This window comes from Poecilia formosa, unplaced genomic scaffold (assembly GCF_000485575.1).
Source record: "Poecilia formosa unplaced genomic scaffold, Poecilia_formosa-5.1.2 Scaffold1, whole genome shotgun sequence".
Taxonomy (NCBI): Eukaryota; Metazoa; Chordata; class Actinopteri; order Cyprinodontiformes; family Poeciliidae; genus Poecilia; species Poecilia formosa.
In genome coordinates this window covers 1990359-2012867 of record NW_006799940.1, presented here as the reverse complement: position 1 = coordinate 2012867, position 22509 = coordinate 1990359, and the positions used below count along the sequence as shown (strand labels likewise).

Below are 22509 nucleotides of genomic sequence, written 5' to 3'. Positions count from 1 at the left end.
ATTTTCGGAGTTTTGTTCCTGGAAGAGGAGCGAACGGCGCGCGCCACGACGCAGCAGCGCATCCTCCCGCTGCTGCTGCAGTCGCCAACCTCGCAAGCTGTGCGTGACGAGCATCCCGACGAAACGTGCAACATCCCGTCTGTTCTTTCCTTTCCCCACCTGGTCAGTGGCGCATTAAAGAAAAGTAGGGTTCCTGTTTTATGAGGGGAAATAAAATTAAGCATCCTCCTTTTGTCAAACGGCAGCTGCACAAAAACATCTGGACAAAAAATAAAGAAACTGCACTGGAATGTAAATTAACCCTTATTATATCCAAAACGCGTCAACACTGTGCAAAGGATCTCCAAAACAAAATGAACCTTCTAAACATCTTTACATTCACATTTGAAATATCCGTCCTGTCCAGCGAAACAAAACAAAGTTCATGAGTAAACTGTAACTTAATACATTTACAGATTAAAAAAAGAAACTTTACTAGTTTACAGAGAGTTTTCGTATAAGATACACTTTGCACGATATATTTTGTCATTCTTCATTGCAGAAACAAAAACCACAGTTCTTCCCATGTACAGAAACTTAATCAGTCACTTAACATTTGTTTGAATTAAACAGAAAACAAGTCTTAATGGATCAATAACATCTTCTGGGCTGATTTCTACAGATGCTTGTAAAACTATTAAAACCAGATGAAACTTGGAATTATCTACTGGTGTATAACTGTTAAAGACGAACTAGAGATTCTTAAAACAGAACCGAGTCTCCTGCAGAGAGAGTCCACTCTGCTGGCTTCTCTCTGCAAAACAACAGAGCTGAACGAGTAATTCGCCTATAATAATAATAAAACATTACAATTCTTTAAGCTTGTTTCACTCTACATTCACGTTTCTGGAAATGTGTGGCCAACACAGCAGGGCGTTCACCTCGACACTTATACATCTTAATGCACTCCAGCGTTTGTAAGAACGGGGGATGATAACCATTTCAGAGAGTAAAGCGTTTCCAGAAAAACACCTGCATGGAAAAAACAGCAGCTCTTAAAAGTAAACACACCCGTTAAAATGTCAGCTTCTTGTGATGCATTTCATAACTCTAAGGGGAAGAAATCATTTTTTTAAGACACTGTTGTTGCTTAAGTGTGCAAACAATTGGACTAATAATTTGTTGAACTAGTTTTTGATTTAGTTTCAGCACTCGGTCTTCTGGAGCGACTCGGATTAAATATCCAAATAATTTATTGAAAGGCTGCAATGGATTTAACACGGTGGAGTCAAAACGTACCTATTGGCAGGACAAAATTTAAATAGAAAATGCAGGAGTTTGTCTTTTGTTCCCACTTTCTTTTGTGAAATATGTATATCATTGTAGATCTAAAACATAAAAAAGGGTTCCAACTGTTGCCTTAGTAAAAGAAAGAGACAATTTCTCATTTTTTTGCATGATCAATTGTTTTCTATTTTCTTGGCCAAGTTCCTTACAATTCTTGACTTGTGGTCAGGGGCCATGCATGCACTTCAAGGGCCACATGTGGCCCACAGACCACACTTTGGACACCCCTAATCTAACGGTTCTGAGTGTACAAAGTTATCGGTCAGGAGATTAAAAAGACAAGATGCTGGTAGTGTTCTCCATCTGACAAGAATCTCCTGTTTTACTTATACGTTTAAATTTTAAAAAAAAAGCAGGATCACAAGATACAAACAACTTTTTAGGAAACGTTCAATAGCAACAATCCCTCAAAACCTTGAGGGAGGATCCGTCATGGTCTGATGAGAACCAAACTGGAACCTTTGAGTCACAAAACAACATCCTGTTAAAAAGAGAATGCTGAAATTCAGTTTCAAGTTTATTAGTATATGGGAATGCTCACTAATGCAACCACGGCATGGCAGCCATCCTAATCATTTTGTTTTGTTTTTTTTAGTTGAATTACATGGAAGGGGAACTTTTGGAAATGATCTCCGCCTCACAAAAATCATCCATTTTAACAGGGGTAAACTTTTGAGTTCTCTCTTTGTGGCTTCTAAACTTTGCTTTTCAAGGTCCTTTAGCTCAAATTTTCCCAACAAATAAAAGGCACACATATCCAAACACTCGTGCGTGAAGACTGGCCATCTCACGTTACTGACCTGTCTGATTGCTTCCAGTCACCAGAGACATTTAACGCCTCGCAACAGCAAACTACAAAAATTGGGAAGGTGGTTTAAAACAAAACGAGAAGTGTGTTACTGTATCCAGATGAAGATCAAGAGGCTTTCCCTTCTTTATCTGCTCCCTGGGTGCTGTTTCAAAGGCACATCCCCGCTCTGCCTGGTAGTAAATGACCACAAAGTAGTGAGTGTGTGTTGTAGGCACGGCTGGGTAAGACTTATGGACATTCTCACTATGGCAACACATTTCAAATCCTTAAAAGTTATATATACTTCTTCAACATGTGCAAATTTACTCCCCGACGATATTTTGTCCCCTTAAACCTGAGGAAAACTGTAGATGTAATGCACAAATAAACCTCCACGCACACAAACATCCACACTAAGTCTGCTCCTTTTTTTTTGTTTGTTTGTTTTTTATAAAAATCCACCTGATTGTCTCTAGATGCTGGCAGCTTATTCTTCTCGTTCTCATTCCTGTTCTAAGAGTTTTTGTGGCCTTGAATCAAAAGAGCATTTGGAAAAAAAGAAAAAAAAATTAAATAAAACACAAGTGATAAGCAGCACATTTACAAATCATGACATTTTTCACTGGTCACCACTAGAGGGCACTGTAAGCAACACAACAGCAGGCTTGGGCACCACAAAACACAACATAATACAGAATAAAAAGCATATAGTCAGGCTTTAGGTAGAATTAGGAAAGAAAGCCATTTAAATAATATAACTATTGACCATTAGTCTTGAAGAACTAAACACTGATGTCAGTTGTACTGTACGAATAGAACAACTCATTTATGGGAATTATAATACAAGGAAATAAATTAACCTGGGATTAAAAAGACTCCAAACGTTCCAGCTCATAATCGTCTCTTATTTATAATCCGCCGGCTCTCTATTTTCAGGCAGTGGGAGGATGAGTCCTTATTTTCCCTGTTTCTCAGAGGAAAAATGATGAAGGCTCTTTTTGCAGCTTAGATTTGAATTCTTGCAAATACGCCCTTTTCCACATCAGGTGTTCTGTTTGTCCAGCTTCTTCTCAAACAACTCCAGGAGTCCGGACCTCTTCCTATTGCTTTTAAGACACGTAGAGCTGAGATGGACCAATTAACACAGGATCAGTCTTGGTCTATGGCACTGCTTGCCAATGGCTTTTAATACACTCCTCTTTCAGGTGTGGGTGTGTACAAAAAAGATCTGAATGAAATAGGAGTAGAATGGAAAATAAACATGTCTGAAAGCTGGATGTCCAGTGATTTTAGACGCAAAAAAATATATTCAAAATTGAATCCGTTAACGTGAGATTAAAAGCTTTCTTCTCTGTTGTGGCTTCAGATCTATAATGTGTGTATTTGTTTGCTGCAGCAGCAGATCTGTTATATACAGGCTTGTGTGGCGTTTCAGTGGTTTTCTTTTAAGACGGGGCGTCTGAGGCGTCTTCGATTTGGTGCAAACAGTGTTTGCTTTGTCAGAGCAGCTGAGGAATGCTTTAGAGGAAGATGGAGCAGGAGAATGAGGAAAAACTGGTGAGTAAAAAGGCCAAATGTTAGCGGATTCTCCATTTTGACCACTGGGATAAATGCGAAAGAAAGTCAACATCTTGTGGCTGAGGAAGAGGAGATCTGTTTGGCCACTGAATGAAAATCAGGGGAGTCAAACAAGGAGAAGAGAGTTCCACTAATTTCATCCTCCTGACTTAAACAGAAAGTCACGATTTAGAGGGGATTACAAACCAACTGAAGATTGTAAAAAGGGTCTAGTAAATCCCACTCTGCGTCTTCGCAAACAGCGTGTGTGCAAATGAGCGATGTGTGTGTTTGTGTGTGTGAGGGGTTTAGATGAGGTCAGTTCATGTCGATGGTGTTGAAGACCCACTCTGTGAACTTCTTGAGCTTGGCAGCTGATGTTTGGGACTCCTCCTGAAGCCTCTGGTTGTCCTCCCAGAGCCTCTTGATCTGAGACTGAAGACGCAGCTTCTCTTCCCGCTCCTGCGCAAGAAGAAAAGGTCAGGAAGTGAATCTAAAGCAGCTCTTCAGGGAAGAGCAGTACGGAATCCAGTTTTCTCACCAACATCTGCAGTGCTATTCGTGCAGCCGTCCATTTTTTCTTCTATATTTCGCACATGGTTTTCAAAACGTTTTATAAACAAAAAGCTGAAAAGTGTGGCGTGCATATGTCTTTTAGAGTATATCTGCACAAACTCCTCTCTTCTTAGCCACTCCTCAAGCTCAGTCAATTGACACAAATTCCTATTTGGATTTAGGTCCATACTTTGACTGGACCGTTCCAACACATGAAATAGACTTTATCTTGTAGCTCTAGGGTTGTAGTCTTCCTCATATATTCATCCTTATAAGATGATGCTGCCACTACCATGTTTCCCCACTGCTCAAAGCGAGGCGCACAAAACATTTTGTATGTAGGGCAACATTTTCAAGAACATTTCCAGCTTTAGAAAATAAAGTTGCCTTCACTTGTGCACTTTAAGACAGAGAAGTTTTGTGTGTGTGTTTATATAAACATTTCCTGCCTGCAGACAGTGAGTCACAGCTTGACTGAATAGCGTTGTGGGCCGATTTTTTATTATTTTTTTTAGTTGACATTTCAAAAAGCCTCCACAAGGTACAACAAAAGTAAACTGCACGGCTGAGGTGGGGTGGACATAAAAACAGAGATTCGGTTCAGCAAAACGTAGACTGTGATGCTCGTTCTATTTGCCGCTTGTGTAAAAAAATGATTTTATTACCCATGCTGTAATTATCAATTAAACAAGAAATGCGTGATTCTAGATGTTTGTAATATTTTAGACAAAACGATAGCATCTAATTACAAGATTCAAAACTCTTACAGCATCTAATCCAGTTTAGATTAGTTCTCCTTCATATGAGACTTACACTTAGACTTATTATCCTACACTATAAATAGATTTATAAATCAGGAAAATTTTGTCATTTTTTATTAGAGGATTTAAAATCTTTGTGGTATCTAAACCAGAACTAGTTTCAGAACCATAAATCTTGATTTAAGCAAAACTAGAAACTAGAAAAAAAAAAAAAAAAAAAGAGCTGTGAAAAAGTCCCATTTGGATTTTTGTATGACCGTTTATCTATAGTTTATGATGTGGTAAATCAATAATGAATCACATAATTTAAAAATAAATGAGAAAAAAAACATTAGTTAACAGAATAAAGACTGAAAACATTTTTATTTTCATGCTCAATTGTCTATTTTACTCCTTATTTATGGAGATTTGAAAAAATAAATCCAACTTTATTCTTTTCTAGATTGCTTAGAAATCATTTTTACAATATTAAGTCCCTAAAAGCCAAAAGGATCATTTGACAATCCTGTCATAAAACTCAACTTATTAGGTATAAACTGTAAAAACGTTTTTGAAATTCAAAGAAAACATTTTCTTCAATATAAAACGTAACAATCAGGCAAATTAGCTCAGACTAGAAACATTAAAGCATTTATCAATACATAATATTTGTTTCTACACAATTAAACTGATGAAATAAAGTTCATTCTGAGGCTTTCTGGTAGTTTTTCAGCACTGGAAGACCAACCTCAATACTAATACTAGTTAATTTAGTTTTTGTTTTCCCAGAAATGATCCAACTAATGTAAGTTATCACCCAGATGGTAGAGTTGATGCAGAATACAGGTAACAGAAGTTTTATCTCACCTTCTTCAGGTCCTCCTGTAGCATCTTCACCATGGCCTCCAGTTTAGTCACCTTCCTCTCCAGCCCTATGTGACCCTCACTGCAGAAATGCAAAACATCCCAGAAAGCAAGTTTGTAAATCAAAAATCTGCTGAAAAGGGGAATATTGTCACAGTGTGAAAATAAAAACCTTGACGAGGGTCGTGACAGAGGAGCAGGCTGCAGCTCTATGTGTGGCTGCTGAGGACTGGATGCTCCGCTGGTTCGGTGGTTTGCATCTCCAAACACGTAACTTCTCTGGACTGGAAGGAGGAGAAGGAGAAAAGTTCAAGTTATTCTAAATTCTGCATTCACAGAAGTCGGTGTGTTGATGAGCTTTAAGGTGTAGAACAAGTATTTTTTGTTTTACTGTAGTGTGTGTTTCTCTCATTCTCGAAGGTACTGGCCACATCCACCAGGTGAGTCCACTCGAGAGGACTGTCTCTACCTGAAGAGGGGAGGGGCATCAGCTCCTGAGGGAGGGGTCCCCGATGACGCTCCACCAAATCCACCAATGACGTGTCAGATGCCGAAAGGTCACCTGTCAATGTGGAAAAGAGCACAACTCTCGCATCATCAAGCACTTCACCTTTCGAATCAAGAGGGGGCAGCATTTCCACATTCATATTTACATGGATTTCAAGCTGTTCTTTTAGATGTTAAGCAACTTTAATGTCTTACCACTGTTCAGATTTAAGAATATTCACATAATTACACATATTATTCTGTGAGAGGGACACAAGTTTTGTTACAGAAAGAAAAAGAAATAAAGAAACATGTTAAGGGCACGGTTTGCACACTTTTCCTACAGGAAAATTCAAGCTAAGTTTGAATTTTAGCTTGAAAAATTCAAACTTTTCAAGCTAAAAGTTTGAATTTTTTAGCTTGAAAAAAAAATTCAAGCTAAATGTCACTTCGTTTTGTGACATTTAGCCAATAATTATGGTAATCCCAACTAACCTAAAACAAGTGAAATTTGGTCTGATTTACTTTCAGATGGTGAGAAAATGTGTGTACATGTCATTTTATTAGGTGTATGAAAATATCTGGTTTAAACTGTAAGTAGCATTTTTCCAAAAAAATGTTAGATTGGAGTTTCAATCAAGAACTTTATACAGAATTCAAGTATTTTAAGGGATTTTAAGCACCTGCATCCAGTACAAAGTAAATCTTTCTCCTTCTTACCATGAAGTTTAACTCCTAACTTGTAGGAAGGTCGCCTGAGGGGCACGCCGCGAGTTGTGGGAGAGCGAGGAAGGGTGGAGCAGCTGAAGAGGACGTCGGTGGCGAGCGCCGGCTCAGTGACCGAGTCGCTCAGCGAGGGGAGCCGCTGACCGCGATAGATGCTCTCGTCTGACAGGGTGCGGTGCAGCGAGCGGCGACGGCTGAGCGGCTGGCTTGGAGGCGACTTCTGGCCGTGCTGAGTCGAATAGAAGGGTGAGAGTGGGGATGAGATCATTTAAAATCTTACTTTTGTTCCCTGTCCGCTTCTGTGCAAAGTTACCTTTTCCTTGTGTTTTCTTGGTGGAGGTGGAGTGTCATGAGCAGGGTGTCTCTTAATATCTTCCTCCACAGTAGATTTAGCATGAGTCTGGGGGGAGTGCATGTCTCTAAGTGACGGTCTCGCTGCCGGGGTGGGGGCCACATCTCCACTTTCACCTGGAGATTTCCTGAAACCATAAGCATGACATTAGTGTGACAAATTAAAGTGCCTGCTGTACAATCCTCAGCCACAAGGAGGCAATAAAGCTACAGATATGTCATTACTGAATGAATTCTGATGAGACTTGCATGTAATGAGGAGAAAAATGCTGTCAAACGTAAAAAAAGAATAAAGAGGCAAAGGAGAAATGCCAACTAAATATGACATAAATAAAAAGACAAATATATGGTAATATTTACATTTTTAACAGATCCCTTCATCAGAGTTTAGCCTCGAGAAAAACTGTTAAAAGATTTGCTGTAATGCTCTCCGCTCTTCCTTACTTCCGTGTGTCTCCAAAGTCCACAGAGTTGATGGTGGAGCCAGGCTTCCTCCAGCCAATCAGATACTTGGACTGGGCTCCCTGACGGGGGTAGAAGGTCTTTGGCCCGGGAGAGACCGAAGACTGAGACGAAGGGGAGGTGGCTGAAGACGACGACTCCTCCCTGGGTGAGCTGTGGCCAGAGTGCCTGAGGAGAAACCAAGGAAATGAGATGATGCATAATTATCTCGGTAAGGAGAGAACAAGGAGTAAATGTTTTACTCAAAAGAAATTCCAACTATTTAGTAAATAATACTGATTAGTAGCAATATAAACGTGTCCCCCACTTTAAAATACATATATATATTTTTTAAACTAAGGGTGGGAGCGATATGGGTTTAAACTTTTATCCCGATATTTTGTGGAGCTGTTGTAAAAGCGACAATACAAATTATTACTTTTTTAGGTAACTGTATGGCTGTGACTGTATGGAATAGCAATCATAACCCCACAAACACAAATACTGGTCTTGAAAAGCATACGCTTCTTTTGGACATCAGTCACATTTAAAAAAAATAAATCATTACAATTTTTAAAAAAGCGTGATTTGCATCACTAAACTGCACACTGTAACTGCATTAAATCATATTTTCAAATGTTTTGATATTTATTTAATCACCTCTATTGGACAAACAGAGAAATATGGATAATAGAGACAGTTTTAGGGGTTTTTAAGCATCATTAATTGGAATTTATCGTTTACAAATTACAAATGATATGATAAATGCCCACCCCTATTTAAACCCAATGTCCCTATTCCTATAAATATGTGTCACTCTGTGCTGATTTATCACATGTAACCCAAATGTGAAGAGGCACATGATGTACTTATTGCTTAAACATATTAGCAGCAGCCAAATTTACCTCCCTCTCTTACCCTCCATAACTCTGATGGTAAACAACTATAGTGCAACTCTGTCTGGACCAATGAAATGAACTTGGTCCAACAGGAAGAGCCGGACACAGGAGCTCGCCTCAGCTTGAGACACGAGCTCAGCTTTGAAAAGTAGGACATGTGTTCCACATTTCCAGAGGCCTAATGTGGAAAGATAAGAGGGAATTAAAGTTACTCTTTATGCTTGGTTTCCAGCAAAAGTCTTGCTGAGAAGGAGGCTGTCTGCTACGTGGTCTTTTTGGGTAAAGAAATTTTGGCACAAGTAATGAGAACAGGAATGACGCTGCGGCACGTGCTGAGGTTACAAGTTAGAAAATAAAAGAGTCAAATTCAAAAATCGAAGCTGAACTTGGGTAAAAAGGTGAAACTTTTATGTTAGTTTATAAAAGCTAAATATATATGTTGCTTTTTTGTATGTGTGCAAGTTGCATCTTAAAGTTATTACACAAATTGTTTGCTTTGGCTGCTTGGAAGCAGATAGGAGTCGACTGAGTCCATAAATATTAGAAGTAATAAAAAGTTGTGAAAACATAAAAAAAAGCAGCTACAAAACAGGCCAAGTGAGTTTATGACTTTAAAACAACACACAGTTTGTGTTTTGCCATCTGCTTTAGATTGTTACCTCGGCCTCTGGCTGGATCATGTGTCTACCAGCTTAACCAGGCCCAAAACTTGTGCAAGAATCATCATTCAGAGTACGAAAAAGTCGGGTTGTGTTTCAGAAACAGTTCAACCAAACAGTGAATTTCTTTTCTCTCCAACGATTTTTTTTTTTTGTTGGTCTAAAATTTATAATACAGTCCCCAAGTCACATGATTTATTTTCCTACTGCTTCAGTTATCCTATTCTCTTGTTTTGATTCTTTATCAAGTGGAAAAGAGTCAGTTCAGAACTGCATGAATGGAGATCTCAGGAATGCGGGTCGTCTGCCAAACACAGACAGATTGAGCTGGTTGAGATGACATAAGCCCAGGTTCATCTGTGTAGGGGAAGGAGGATCGAGATGGATTTCCATGTTGTGTTAAACACAGAAAGATATGATATGGGGAAAAACTGATTCATATGACATGACGGTGGAAGTTTAATGTACTGTTACATCACAAACATACAGTTTGAATATCAACATTTCCTGTCAGGTTTATGGAAAAACATTTTCTAAATCAGAGCCTCCCAATAGCATTAACTTCTAGGCTACAAAATGTCAAGAAAAATTATCTATTTGAATGTTTTGATCACATTTATTCACTATTCAATAATTATTACATTTGCTTAGCATAAATACTTCCTCTTGCCTTCTGATAATCAGCAAAGCAACCTGATAAATGTGACATGTTAATAAATTATTTTAAAATATATCTTATAATAATGATTGAGACCAAATCACCTTTTATGATTATTAAAAGTATTACGGGGTTTTTTTCCACTTTTATTCTCATCTTTCCTTCAGCATCTGAAGCTCCTCTAAATGACAAAAGCAAAAGTTTTTTTGTCACCAAAAATACAGTTAAATCTGAAAAGTAGTTTTGATCTTTTTCTTTCCAGATTCAAATCTTTTCCATTTCAGTTCTTTTGTTTCAAAAATTTCTTTGCCTCAATGTTGATTTTTTTATTTCAGTGTCAACATTTCTGTTTTCAGATTCAGTTTTTTTTTTTTTTTCCAGTTTTACTTTCAAAACCTTATGACCCCAATTTAGCTCCATATATTTACATCTTGCAACATGCTTGGGGTAAACATTGGTGAGCCAGACATGCGACAAATATACTAGAAAAATAAACAGACTGATGTAGGACGTCCCATTTCCTTCGAAGACTGTCTGACTTTTTGAATTAAAATCAGTTCAATAATATTCTGACTGATATGAGTCTATACTTCTTGCCCAAACTGACCTTGAATGCGATCCACCATCACCCAGGCTGAACGTGCTGCTGTCTCTAACCAGGAGATGAGTCGGTGGGCTTCGACCCACAGACTCATGGCTCCTTTCTGATGGCGGCCCCGGAGACTCGGCAGCAGCAGGCGACCTCTCCAGCATCCTACGTCCTCCCTCGGTCGGACTGTGCCACGGAGACGAAGAGCGCTCCCTGCTGTCTCTGCTCCCACTGGGGGCCAGCAGAGAGGTGGTGCTGCCATGGTGGGAGTGGGAGTGGGAGTGATGTGAGGCTCCGTAAGAGCCGGTGTCGATGCCGCTGTCGGCCGAGGCTCCCTGGAGGTAGCCTCCTCCGCCCAGGCCGTTGGGTTCAGGCTCGCCCTGGTCGCCGCTGGAGCCGCCACCGGTCCCCAAGTCATACCATTTGTCGCTGTCGCTGTGGCCCCCACTGGAAGCGGTGCTGGACAGAGTGTTACTGCTGGAGTGGCCGGAGTACGGGCCGTCTGACTGCCAGGGCAAAAACACCCCATAAAAACAGTTAAGTTTCCATTAATAGAGAAAACATGAGGTGTTATATAAGCGAGTGACCCATTGTGACAAAATGTTACACAAGTACTAATTTAATTAACTAAGAGTTTGACATTTTACAGAGCAAACTGTACTGTCAGGAGACTTTAGGAAGAATGCTTCACATCCTGACCTGGCTGCCCTTCTTTGGGGACAGGTGGATGACTTGTTCCTGCCTCTGGATGCGAGGCGCTCCAGAGTAGCCCTGGCCGGACTTGGAAGCTGGAGCCTCTGCAACAACATCAAACCAAACCAGAGTTGGTGACAAAACACGCAGTCAGACCCTGCAGCACCGAAAAGCTGCTGATAATTCAACAGATCATTATGCGACAAAACCGCCAGGAAGCACCCAGCACTCTTATTTTCATTCCGCCTTTTCATCGCCTATTAACAAAATCCCAGATCGGTTGTCATCAAAAGCAACGCACATCAAACAAAAATGCATCCCCCCACCCACCCCTTTTGCTTGCTCTGGGCAAGATGTGCTGCATGAAAGAGTCCCGAAGTAAACCTTGACATAAATGGGACTATTGTGTAATTGTCTATCTGTTACGCAATAAGATACACAGAGCAGGCAGTTAATGAGCACAGCAGCATGAGACACAGGGAGAGCTGGGGTGGAAGCATAACATCTGTTGGGATGAATCTAAAAACGTAGTTTCCATCTCATTTAGAATATTTATTACTTTGTACGGTTGCACTGCAGCCCACGGGCTCTCTGCACTAATTAGAACTGGGTGTAAGCCGGAGTGTTAGAGTTCCTGTGGATTTATATCTAGTATACTGTAAATCACAACTGATTTAAACTTGCTTTAGATGAGCCAAACTAAGCACTTTATTTAAAACATTCCAATAAATGAATCATCTAAACAAGATAAGAGGAATGTTTACAGCGTCCCTTGAACCGTTTCACATATCTTTACGCTGCAACTTTAAACCTCCAGGTATTTTATAGTGATAAACACAAAGTAACACACAATCGTAAACTGGAAGAAAATCTGAAAACCTCAACATGCATTTAAATTCAATCATTATAACATCTGACCCTGAAAACCTGCAAACGTATGATGGGGTGGATATATTTCCAACAGCGCTGCCATACTTCCTCATTTCACCTGGTAATCTTTTTTTTGGGATGTTTTTTTGTTTGTGTAAATAAACTGAGCTCTGAAATTTTTGATATGTGTATAAGATGGATTTGAATTTTGCTAAGGTGATACAATTTTCATTTCAGACATTGCTAAAGCCCAACAGGTGGAAATATACCCCAAAAGACCAAATGGTGGCTCTACAAGGTGTTTTCTCATGTACACCACACTTTTCAGATTTTTAGCTAACTTTAAAAACATTATCCTTTTCCTTCCACTTTGCAATTATGAATTATGGTAATTTACATTGATCCATCATTAAAATCACACAAAAATTCACTGAAATGTATGGTGGTACCAAGACAAAATGTTGAAATGAACGAAGTGCACTTTGTGTGACTTCTGATATTTCTGGATAGAGCCTGGCCACATCATTCTTGCTGAAAGCTAGAGGGTCAGGAGTTAAAAATGGGAGGAAAAGGAAAAGACAGAACTCTAAACCACACCGCAACAGAGAGGGTTTGTTGAAGGCTGGAATCTTGGCTGACTTAAGCTCAGCTGCCCCAGTACAGATCGTTCCTCCCTAACCAATCATGACATAAATGCTATAAACAACCACAAAATGAAAGACCGAGGCCTTCAACTGTGATTGTGGTGGTCAGCAACAGGTTGAGGACATGGCTGAAAGTCAAAAATCAAAAGCAACATTCTGCTTGGAATCAGAAGAGAAAGGCAGACTTTGGGAATGCATAAATGCACAGCTAGAATATAAAGAGAAATGGCTTTTAAAAAGCGGATGGGAGAATTCTTGCAACAGAGAATTAAAAGACGAATGAGAGGAAAACGAGAAGCAACAGAAAATGAGGGATACACAGGAAGCAGGGAGGGAAGGAAAGGCACACAATGACAGACGCATCTTCCGCTTCTCCTCTAATAAGCCTCAGAGTAGAAAGGAGTGTAAGAGACGAAAATACATTCACTCTAACAATTTAACAACAAAAAGAAAATCTCTCTTTTTTTCCCGCTGATTTTATTATACATCCACCTTTTTTTGTTTGCAGAGACATTAAGATGTCTGTAAAGGCTTTATAATTCACAGCTTGCAGGGGGATGGGAGGAGGAATGAGAAGGGCGATGGGAGGGTTAAGAAAGGCTGCTGTCAGAGTTACAGCTTATGTAACCACTATTCACATACTCCTCACGGTACCTGTCAGTTCAGAGGGTTTTAAAGCACAGATAAATAAGGAGGATTTCTTTCGTGTGCCGTCTCCTCCTCCATTGCATACATCAACTGCACCCACTCTTTGCATGTTTAAAATTACCATTTACATACATTTGCATTCAGACATATATAAAAGCAAACAGTGCCGGAGGGGGACTCCGCACATTTGAGCTAGTTTTCAATAACATGAATTATTGAATATGGGATTTCTGCAGGTTTCACTAACACAAAGTTAAGACTTTTTAAGACTATTTTAAAGACCATTAGCAAGCAGAATTGTACAAAAGCAAAATGCATATTTTATATAATAGCTTTTTAAGCACAGAATTAATGTAGCATTGCACAGGATGGCAATGTAAGACAATGGCGAATGTCATCCAGCCAACAGGCGATAAATATGCACTTTTCCCTAGCTAACAAGCTAGCTAGGGTACATTAGCACCGAGCTAGCAGTAGCTGCAATCACCTTCTGTCACAGAACGCAATGATTATGTTTATGGGCGATTCAAACATTCGCCTGACAGAAAAGTCCCACAAGATACACCACAAAATTTAAGACCTATAATTGACACATTTAAGGCTGAATTGCTTCTTTTAAACAAATGTAAGACATTTTAAGGCTTTTATTTTAGCTACATGAATTTAAGTCTTTCTAAGGATGAGTGGACACACTGGAATACTTCACCTGTTGACCCTCGTTCACCTCCACCTTCCTCCATTCTCGACCAGTTTGGGGTGGACTTCCCGCTCGATCCGCCCTCTCCGGTCGCCTCCCGTCTCTCTGACGACATGGGTGAATGTCGGCTGCTCGCAAACCTGTCAAAACAGAAAATCACAAAAAAAAATCTGAGGCAATACATCTTAAACTTGTTACAAATGATTAAAGATGCAGAGCAAGAAAAGGCAGGAAGACATAATGAAAACTAGCCTCAGGGCTGTGGTGGGTGGAAGTAGAGCACCTTACTTTGAAATATTACAACTGTCTGACAAATATACTGTATTTTCAACATAATTTACTTCTGTGGGCTGAAATGCCAAAGCCTATATATTCAATGTTCTCTAAGTATGAAAAGTGATGATTGCACCATCGCTTTTATGTCACCAAAATAAACACAGGATGAATAATCAGGACAAAGTGAGTGCCTCAGGGCAAGTTGAAGGTTTATAAGATACAAATGTTGAGTTTGGATATGACGAATTCGGCAAACAATTCCTGTGTCGCTCTTACTGCTCAGGCATGGACTTCTGCCTCCAGTGCGCAGAGCTTCCTGAAGCCTCACTGGAACAGGACAGGTTGCTGGGAGAGCTGCGGTTGTGAGGCGAACGACCTAACGCCAGCGAGGAGGCCAGGCTGTAGCTCTCACTGCCAGGAGACATCCTGCAACACAAACAAGTTATAGAGATACACTTTGGAAATGTGTTCACTGGAAAGTGAGGAACAACAACAGTGGATGGAAAAACTAAAAAAACATGCCAGAGTGAATACAGCGGATGTTAGCTCCAGTTGTCGACCAATTTAGCAATCAATTAGTCATTAACTGGAGAGTAGAAATGCTAATGAAGGTCATTTGATGAGAAAAGAACACACAGTTTGGCTTAACAGTAGTTAAGCCAAACTGTACAAAAATATATACAGTTTCAAGTTTAAACAATGTTTTCCAGGACTCCTATAGTGGCATAGCTTTAGCTTCATCTGGTTAAAATTCAGTAAAAATAAACAAATAAATAAATAAGTCTCCTATTTAGCACATTTTTTTCTCCAGTTATTAATCAGTTAATGGGGGAAAAATGTCAATCAGAAAAGATGTATGTTTGTTACAAATGAACAAAGCGTACACTAAAGGAAGAAGAATTATTTAAAAATAAATTATTTGTTCATTTGCATCTTTTACTGTATCAAATATTCCATATTTTCCAGAAGAAAAAACAAAAAAAGCATTTCAAACCCTCTTTCACTATTCATGCATTTCTATCAATACATATTTAAACAGCTCTGACCTCTTGGAGTCCAGAGGTCGCCCGTCGCTGCTAACGCTGCGTGGAATGGCGGCGCCTCTCTCCAGCCTCTCAGCAGACAGGGTCTTCCCCACCGAGCTGCCCAGGCTGATGGCTCGGTTGGGGGTGTGGGGCTGCGGCGAAGCGGTCAGGGACTGCTGAGGGCTGCTGGACGTCCTCTGCCACTTGTTGTTGTTGCTGCGGAACGGGAACTTGTACTCAAAGGAGCCGCTGTCTGTGCTGCTGCCTTTGTATTCAGACACCGGGACTCGGTAGAGCTCCGAGCAGCCCCTGCAGAGACGGGGACAAACGGGTTAAGTTAAAACGTTCCTCGCCATTCACGTGGCTTTGGGATTTGGGAATACTGAATGTCACAAATAAAAGGTCACATCTGTCCTACTGCCTCAAAGCCTCAGCTTTTACAATTTGCACATTAAAGTGATTTGAGTCCCGATGCATCTGTAAAAGTAGATTGATTTTTATTAGCCTGTAAAAAGTTCAGACATCAAGTTAAACCATGTGGAAGCAATTCTGAAGCTAATTTAAATTAGGCTTGAAAAGCATTTGTTTTTGTCCAGTCAGATTTCAACACCTTCTACTCTAAAACTGGACACAGTGATGCCAAATACTAAACACACAGCCTCAAAAAACCACTATTCTCAGAATAGCTGGTGTCAAAGTGAGTTTGTTTACATATATTCACTTCCACTTACCTGCGTGGAGTGGCGTCATCATGTGGCGGGATGATGACAACACGCACCGTCACTGAATTTCTGAGGAGGTCAATCATCTGCTCGTGGGTCAGAGTCGCAACAGCGACTTTGCAGATTTCGACCAATCGGCTGCCCTGACGGAGTCCCGCCTGCCAAGCGTATCCGTACGGCTCCACCTGTGAACAACAACGTCTCATTCAAGCTTCAACGTTGGTTACTCTAACTTTAGAGTCTATTAAGAAAAAAAAAAAAATCACATAAACACAGACACAATTCAAATATGGTGATTGGCTTTTTTTTGTTGTTTTTTTTTAAACTGGAGAACATTTGAAAAATGTTTTTTTTAAAAAAGCCTAAATCATTGTATGTGTAAGAATCCAGGGATTATCCAACTGTTTACAATAAAAGAGAGACTTATTGACTGTTGCAGTCTCATATCCAGCCAGCAAAATTATAAGTAAGTTGCATCAAAAACAGAGTTAAACACGCACTGGTGAAATCTTGTTTAAATTTAGTGCATTATTTTACTGCATATGCTTGGGACAGATATTTTTAGCCTATATAAAATATTCAACAGGGTATCTTTAATAACCCGGTTCCAAGATTTTTGTGTCAAACTGCTTCCTATGGCACCAAACACTTTGATTTGCATTCTCATATAGGTAGTAATATGAAAAAAAGTTACTTAAGCTTAAGTAAAACACCTAAATCATGACCAAATGTGCAAAATAAAACATTTATGTTAAGAAACAATACCTCTGCCACAATGCCTTCATAGTTCACGTGGAAGCCAAGCTGCCCCAGACCGTTTCGCCGAAGAGTCATCTCGGATGTCTCACAGCCCTTAGTTAGAAACTGGACAGATTGAGGGCAGAGGGAGAATTAGAACCATCAAGTGATCACAGGTCGAGACGTCCTTTTCCAAGTTAAACTGACGTCCGTTTAGGAAAGCTGGAAGGATTGCCTCTGTTTGTAAGGGTGAGTTTATTTCTGTGTCTCTGTAAACATGGTTCTACTGAAGTTGAGAGATCTTAGGGGATACAGGTGAGGCCCAAGAGAGTTTAGGGCAGAAAGTATGCAGCTACATCACACACACAGGTTTCTGAATTGATTTGCACTCAACAAATGACACCCAAGACGGAAAGTTCTTTCTTTTGGTGAAACCCGAGTCTGCGTGGAGACAAAGACAAGTTACAAGAGAGAAACTCCCTTGAATTTTTGTTTTATCATGCGACTCCCGTTGTTCAGGCGAGGATAGAAGAGGGCCGAGAAGAAACTATGCTTCATCTGAAGGGCTGAAAATGGGAACACTTGGAAAAAGAAACTCCACCGATGAGTTAGCTCACAGTGGATCTGTGAAAGCGAGTCTAAGTCACAAATAACTCCTTCTTATGGTTACTCACTACATATATCCTATTTTTATTTTATTTTTCTTCTAATGATGCATCTTCAGGCTTAAAAGCACCTCTGCATTTTTCTGTTTCACCAATGAAGTCAAGCTCCACTGAAAAGTGCCTAATATACAAAGTTACTGCAGTTGAACATTTCTGTGTTAATGGGGGCAATGAAGAGTATTAGAAAAAAATGAAAGGCATAAGGGCAGAAACAGAGAGCAGAAAAATAATTAAAGTTTGATCACTTCCTCTTAATCAAAAGCCAATTCACACAGAGCAATATTTGATAATGAATAATTGGACTTTTGTTGAAATTTACTGGTATGAAAGAGAATGAAAACAAAATTTCTGCGAAATTCAAGTTACATAAACAGATCATGAGAGAAAAAACATTCACATGCGTAAACATGCATGCATTTATACCTTTCAAAACCAAAAGGCAACACTGAATGATTTTTAAAGCTCCACTGATTACATAAAAAAAAACACCTTTTCCCCCCAGCCTGTTTCCATGGAAACAGCTAAGAACGAACAAGCATCCACTTCACCGTATGTGTAGGTGTATGAGCCATTAGCAGAATGTTGTCCAGAGGTGTTTCTGAAACTCCCCTCAATAAAGTGAAACGCATGAAGAGACGGCAGGCTGGCATGCGAAAATAAAAAAAATGCCAGCATTGAATAGTAGGAGAGTCTATGAGTAGGTCAGGTAAGAGGGAAAAGCATTTTTGGTATTTAAATAAAAGTGAATTTGATCCAATTTTCATCATGAGGACCGTTTTCCTTTCCTCAAAGCATGTTATCGCCATCAAACATGTATAATGAGTTACAACAGTATTTAATTTCCATTTGAGATAAAGTAAATATTCTGGCATTGTGTAGGAGTGAGCGGTCTTACCTCCAGACGTTTGACCACTTCTTTGAAATCCTCAGTGTTATTACTGATGCTCCTGAGAGACGCACTTTCTCCTCGCTCGTAGAAAATCTTTAAAGAAGCAGGACTGCTGAGGGTCCAACCAATCACATCCTTAGTGGCGCAGTTGAACACCACAGCTTTGGCCTCCTGGTCCAACAGGACCATGAAGTCATTGGAAATGGCCAACAGGGCCTCGATTTCCCCTCCGTTCCCATGATCCTCAGCGTAAACCGGCCAGGTCACCGCGCCGAGACTGCGCAGCTCCGCTCCTTCGTACGGCCGGGTCTTCTCTTTCTTTTTGTGAGCCAAAGAAATGAAAGGAAACTTTCCAGAGGGATCAATCGGAGTGCTGGTGGTGTGGCGCTCTGCCAGGTCCCGCAGGTACTCCTGCCGAGTTCGGGTGGCCATGGCACGAAACTTGTGTGATTTGTGAGCAGCATTTTCGGCATTGATCACTTTGGCCAGCAGAAACTCCCGGAAGACTGATGACTTTGGAAAGGTCACGCCCTCTGGGATAGGGGGGCCGAATGAGGGCATGTCTTTGGAACGGGTGACTGCCACACTAGGAAGAAAAATAAAAAATTAGCCAGGCAAACATATGAGGAGAGACTCAAAAAGAAGATTTATCAAATTTAGTTATACTCAGTTTGGAAAGGGAAATTTGAACCCAGTCATCAAGCAGTGGATACTTTTGTTTTGATTTATCGTTTTGCTACAGAACAAGCCAACCAGAAAATTTCAATCAACAGCTTAACCTATTTATAGCACTGAGGGATCCAATTAAAATGTGCTTAGCTGCTGGCATGCCTGTTGAGTTTTAAGAGGATTTCTTACCAAAGTAAGTATCTACAAATATGACAGTGTTTTAATTTTTTTTAACATTCCTAAAGCTTTTCCATTTCCAAATTCTGCACTTTTTCAGACTTGAATATCTACATTTTATTAAGATTGTGACACTTTAATACAGATCATTTACATATTTGCTATGTTTTAAATAGTTACAGACTCAGCTGCAAAAACTTTGAATCATACATTTTTTATAATGAAAGAGTCATTAATGGTACAATCTTCCATTAATTGGAAGATCGTACTTGCTTGTGCTGGTTTAGCACAAGCAAGAATAACTAACTGCTGTGTTTCAGTTTTAATAAAGACATTTGAACATGTACATATGTTGCTTAAAATTTCTGCTACACTGTCAAATTTTGGTGTGTTTACTTGAGGTTATTTTAAGGCATGTATAAGCTAAATTATATGCTTTTTTTCCCCCTTCAATAAGATCATGAAAGGGCAATTTGAGGTAGTTTGGCCTTTTTGGTATGTCAATAATTCAGCCGAGCCATCATGGAGAGACAGGAAGAGAAGAAAAGGATGTACCATGACTACTTTTCCAAACCTCTAGCCAAATATGATTCTTGGGTGAAAAAAAATGGAAAAGGCTTCTGAGAAAAGAGTGAATAAAAGGCTGACGAAAAGGGGAAAAAATGCAAACAGGTGGGGGAATGAGACAATAAAACACACAAAAAGAGGTGTCAAGTAACACGCTGGCCTGGAGAGCTCATATTCCTACATGGCTTAATTTTTCTAGTCTCAACCAAAAGAGCTCAATCACGAAATCCTACCACAGGTGATAATTGCCAGGTGACAAGAGAGGCACAGGGAGTCATAGCCCCCATCCCACACAATTCCCCGCTGGCAAGCATCAGCACACATGTTGACACTGGGATTAATCACATTGCCTAATAAGCAATACCTGTGTCACCCACATATTTCTAAACATACCTTAGAGACATCCTGTCCTCGATGGAGACATGTGGTGTTCAATTATACCAGCCTTCAAATTGTTGACAGCTTATTTCCCACCTTAACTTGCTTGTGACAGACTGATATGAAAGAGGAAGCATTTTTCTGGCTGAAATAGCATCGCAGGATGAACCTTTTTTTTTTTTTTAAATAAATGGAAGCAGTGGGAAAAAGCTAGTGTCTCAAAGGCTTGTCTGAATTTCCTCTACGTTGAAACAGCTCAAGTCTAGTCAATACAGCCAAGTAGGAAAGCTTGGACATCAGCAGTCATCACATCGATCATTGACAAGTGAAAAAGATGCATGTTCTTCATCTTATAATGTTAGTTCCCCTAGAAAGTAAATGTCTCAAATCATCAATCACTCGCAGCCAGATTTATCTTCATTCGTAGATTCTGCGCAGTTCTTCCTCATTTTTTGGTACCAAATTGGGGGTGGTAAGAGTCAGACCTGGCCAGGTATTTAGTCCAGGCACTTTGATTGGCAGCAGACTGACTTAGTTGATCGGCAACATCTAAATTACCGTTTTGAACCCGCAACAAGACCGTAGAAGTTGGGGAGTTGCGAATCGATCACGGTGAAATCTTGAGGCTCAGAAGAGACCATATAGCGTCAACTGAACAAGGATACTCGCAACAAACAAATACAAGAGATTTAGGAGAAATTGGCATTGGAAAACCAAAAATGTGTTTTCCTTAATACAGAATTGCATGATGGCACTTGCCTTTTTCAGCTGCAAAAGTACAAAAAATGTTTCTTGGTTTCAGAGACCTGACAACACATTTATCTTCCATGTTTCCCAGGTCTCGGGCCCCGTTCACAATAACACAAACGTTCTGCGAAACAGCTGTGTTTGCACCACCCGTCCAGAAACAGAAAGACTTAACTGTGGGGGCGTCCATGGGAACTGGAAACAATGAAGCAGAAGTAAGCTTCTTGCATTGCTTTCTGTGTTCAAAACCACAACAAGGGTGGACAGCTTTGTGCTTTTCTTTTCCCCAAATCTATCTCACTTTGGCCTGATTTCCTCAAAGGCTAAATGTCATAATTTTGATTGTATTTTTGCCTCTTACTGGCACAGAAAAGATAATGTAATCAATACATTATCTTGGCCTAAATAGTAGCGTCTATAGGATGTTTTTGACAACCTATCTTTGATAGTGCGATAAATCATTTCCCTGTCAAAAGCTATGGAAGATGGTTAAAAAGGAACCAGCAGAAGTGATCCAGCAAAAGGGCCAATTGATGCATGCTGGGAGTAGAGTCCAACTCAACAGTCAAGGTCCTGTATCCTAACCTATTCAGGAAGATTATGCTAGTGATAAAAGAAAGATGACATTTTGTCTGCGTAGCTACAGACCAGACAGTGCTATTGCTGGCCACAACGTTATGTCTGATGGCTGTTCAAGACTTATGCAATGTTGCTAACTTACAGTACTTAGTAATGCACAGGCAATCTGAAAAATGTTGACAACTCCTACGCAAGAAATTGACAGTACTGTCGCTATATATGCCTGCTACTCTGCAAATGAGTAATGAATCACACGTGGTATTTTAGCGAGGAGAGCTGAAAGTGGCTACAAGCAGGGAGAACAATGAGAATGAGACCTTTTATTTCCATTCTTTTCAGTCATTACAGATGCTGCTAAATGTATTATACCGAAGCTCTGAAATCACTTGTTCTGATCTCAAACACCTGTGAGTCAGTCAAGCCGGGACCTGTGACTCATGCAGGACAGAGAGCACTGATGGTGATATATATACATACAGGTAGGGGCAGAAAAGTAAAGAATTACATTGCATACAAGATTGAAATGATTTAAAAGAAGGAGAAGAGAATGGTGAGGCTGAATATGGTAAAAAAAGAGAGGAATGCTGCACAATGGGAAATGCTGCACTATGAGGCTTCTTGGTGATCTTCATGGCAGGAGGTTGAGCAGAGGAAATCAAAGGGTAAATTCCTGTGGTTTTAGTGATTTGTGGGCTTATAAATATCCAGTGTGTGGGCAGTCTGCTCTTCCAGTATCCACAAACAGCAGCTCAACAAGCCAAGAAAAAGAAAAGGAAAAACAAAACAAAAACCAAGTCAATACTTTATGCTGTGGGGAGTTCAGAGATGGACACGTATCAAGGGGAGAAATTATAAGGAAGGTGTATGAAGTTTACCTTGTTTCT

The 22509-nt window shown here is 40.0% G+C and overlaps 1 protein-coding gene across 3 annotated transcripts in view; it reads right to left on the bottom strand.

Annotated features, from left to right (window-relative positions):
• Positions 1–287: 287 nt before the first annotated feature.
• The window catches only part of sipa1l1 (signal-induced proliferation-associated 1 like 1), a 71336-nt gene continuing 49114 nt past the window's right edge, over positions 288–22509 (bottom strand). For 2 of the 3 annotated variants that reach the window (XM_007542517.2, XM_016668127.1), the window contains 15 exons: positions 18515–19094; positions 16982–17080; positions 16226–16401; positions 15516–15803; positions 14746–14895; positions 14203–14333; positions 11341–11438; positions 10660–11147; positions 7840–8025; positions 7358–7523; positions 7039–7273; positions 6224–6394; positions 6005–6116; positions 5836–5914; positions 288–4135 (listed from right to left, as the gene is read on the bottom strand). In XM_007542517.2, coding sequence (XP_007542579.1) covers positions 3992–4135; positions 5836–5914; positions 6005–6116; positions 6224–6394; positions 7039–7273; positions 7358–7523; positions 7840–8025; positions 10660–11147; positions 11341–11438; positions 14203–14333; positions 14746–14895; positions 15516–15803; positions 16226–16401; positions 16982–17080; positions 18515–19094 — 3103 coding nt within the window. In that variant the 3' untranslated portion in view covers positions 288–3991. The remainder of the gene's footprint in view (positions 4136–5835; positions 5915–6004; positions 6117–6223; positions 6395–7038; positions 7274–7357; positions 7524–7839; positions 8026–10659; positions 11148–11340; positions 11439–14202; positions 14334–14745; positions 14896–15515; positions 15804–16225; positions 16402–16981; positions 17081–18514; positions 19095–22509) is intronic. The other variant, XM_007542621.2, reaches the window with a different exon arrangement.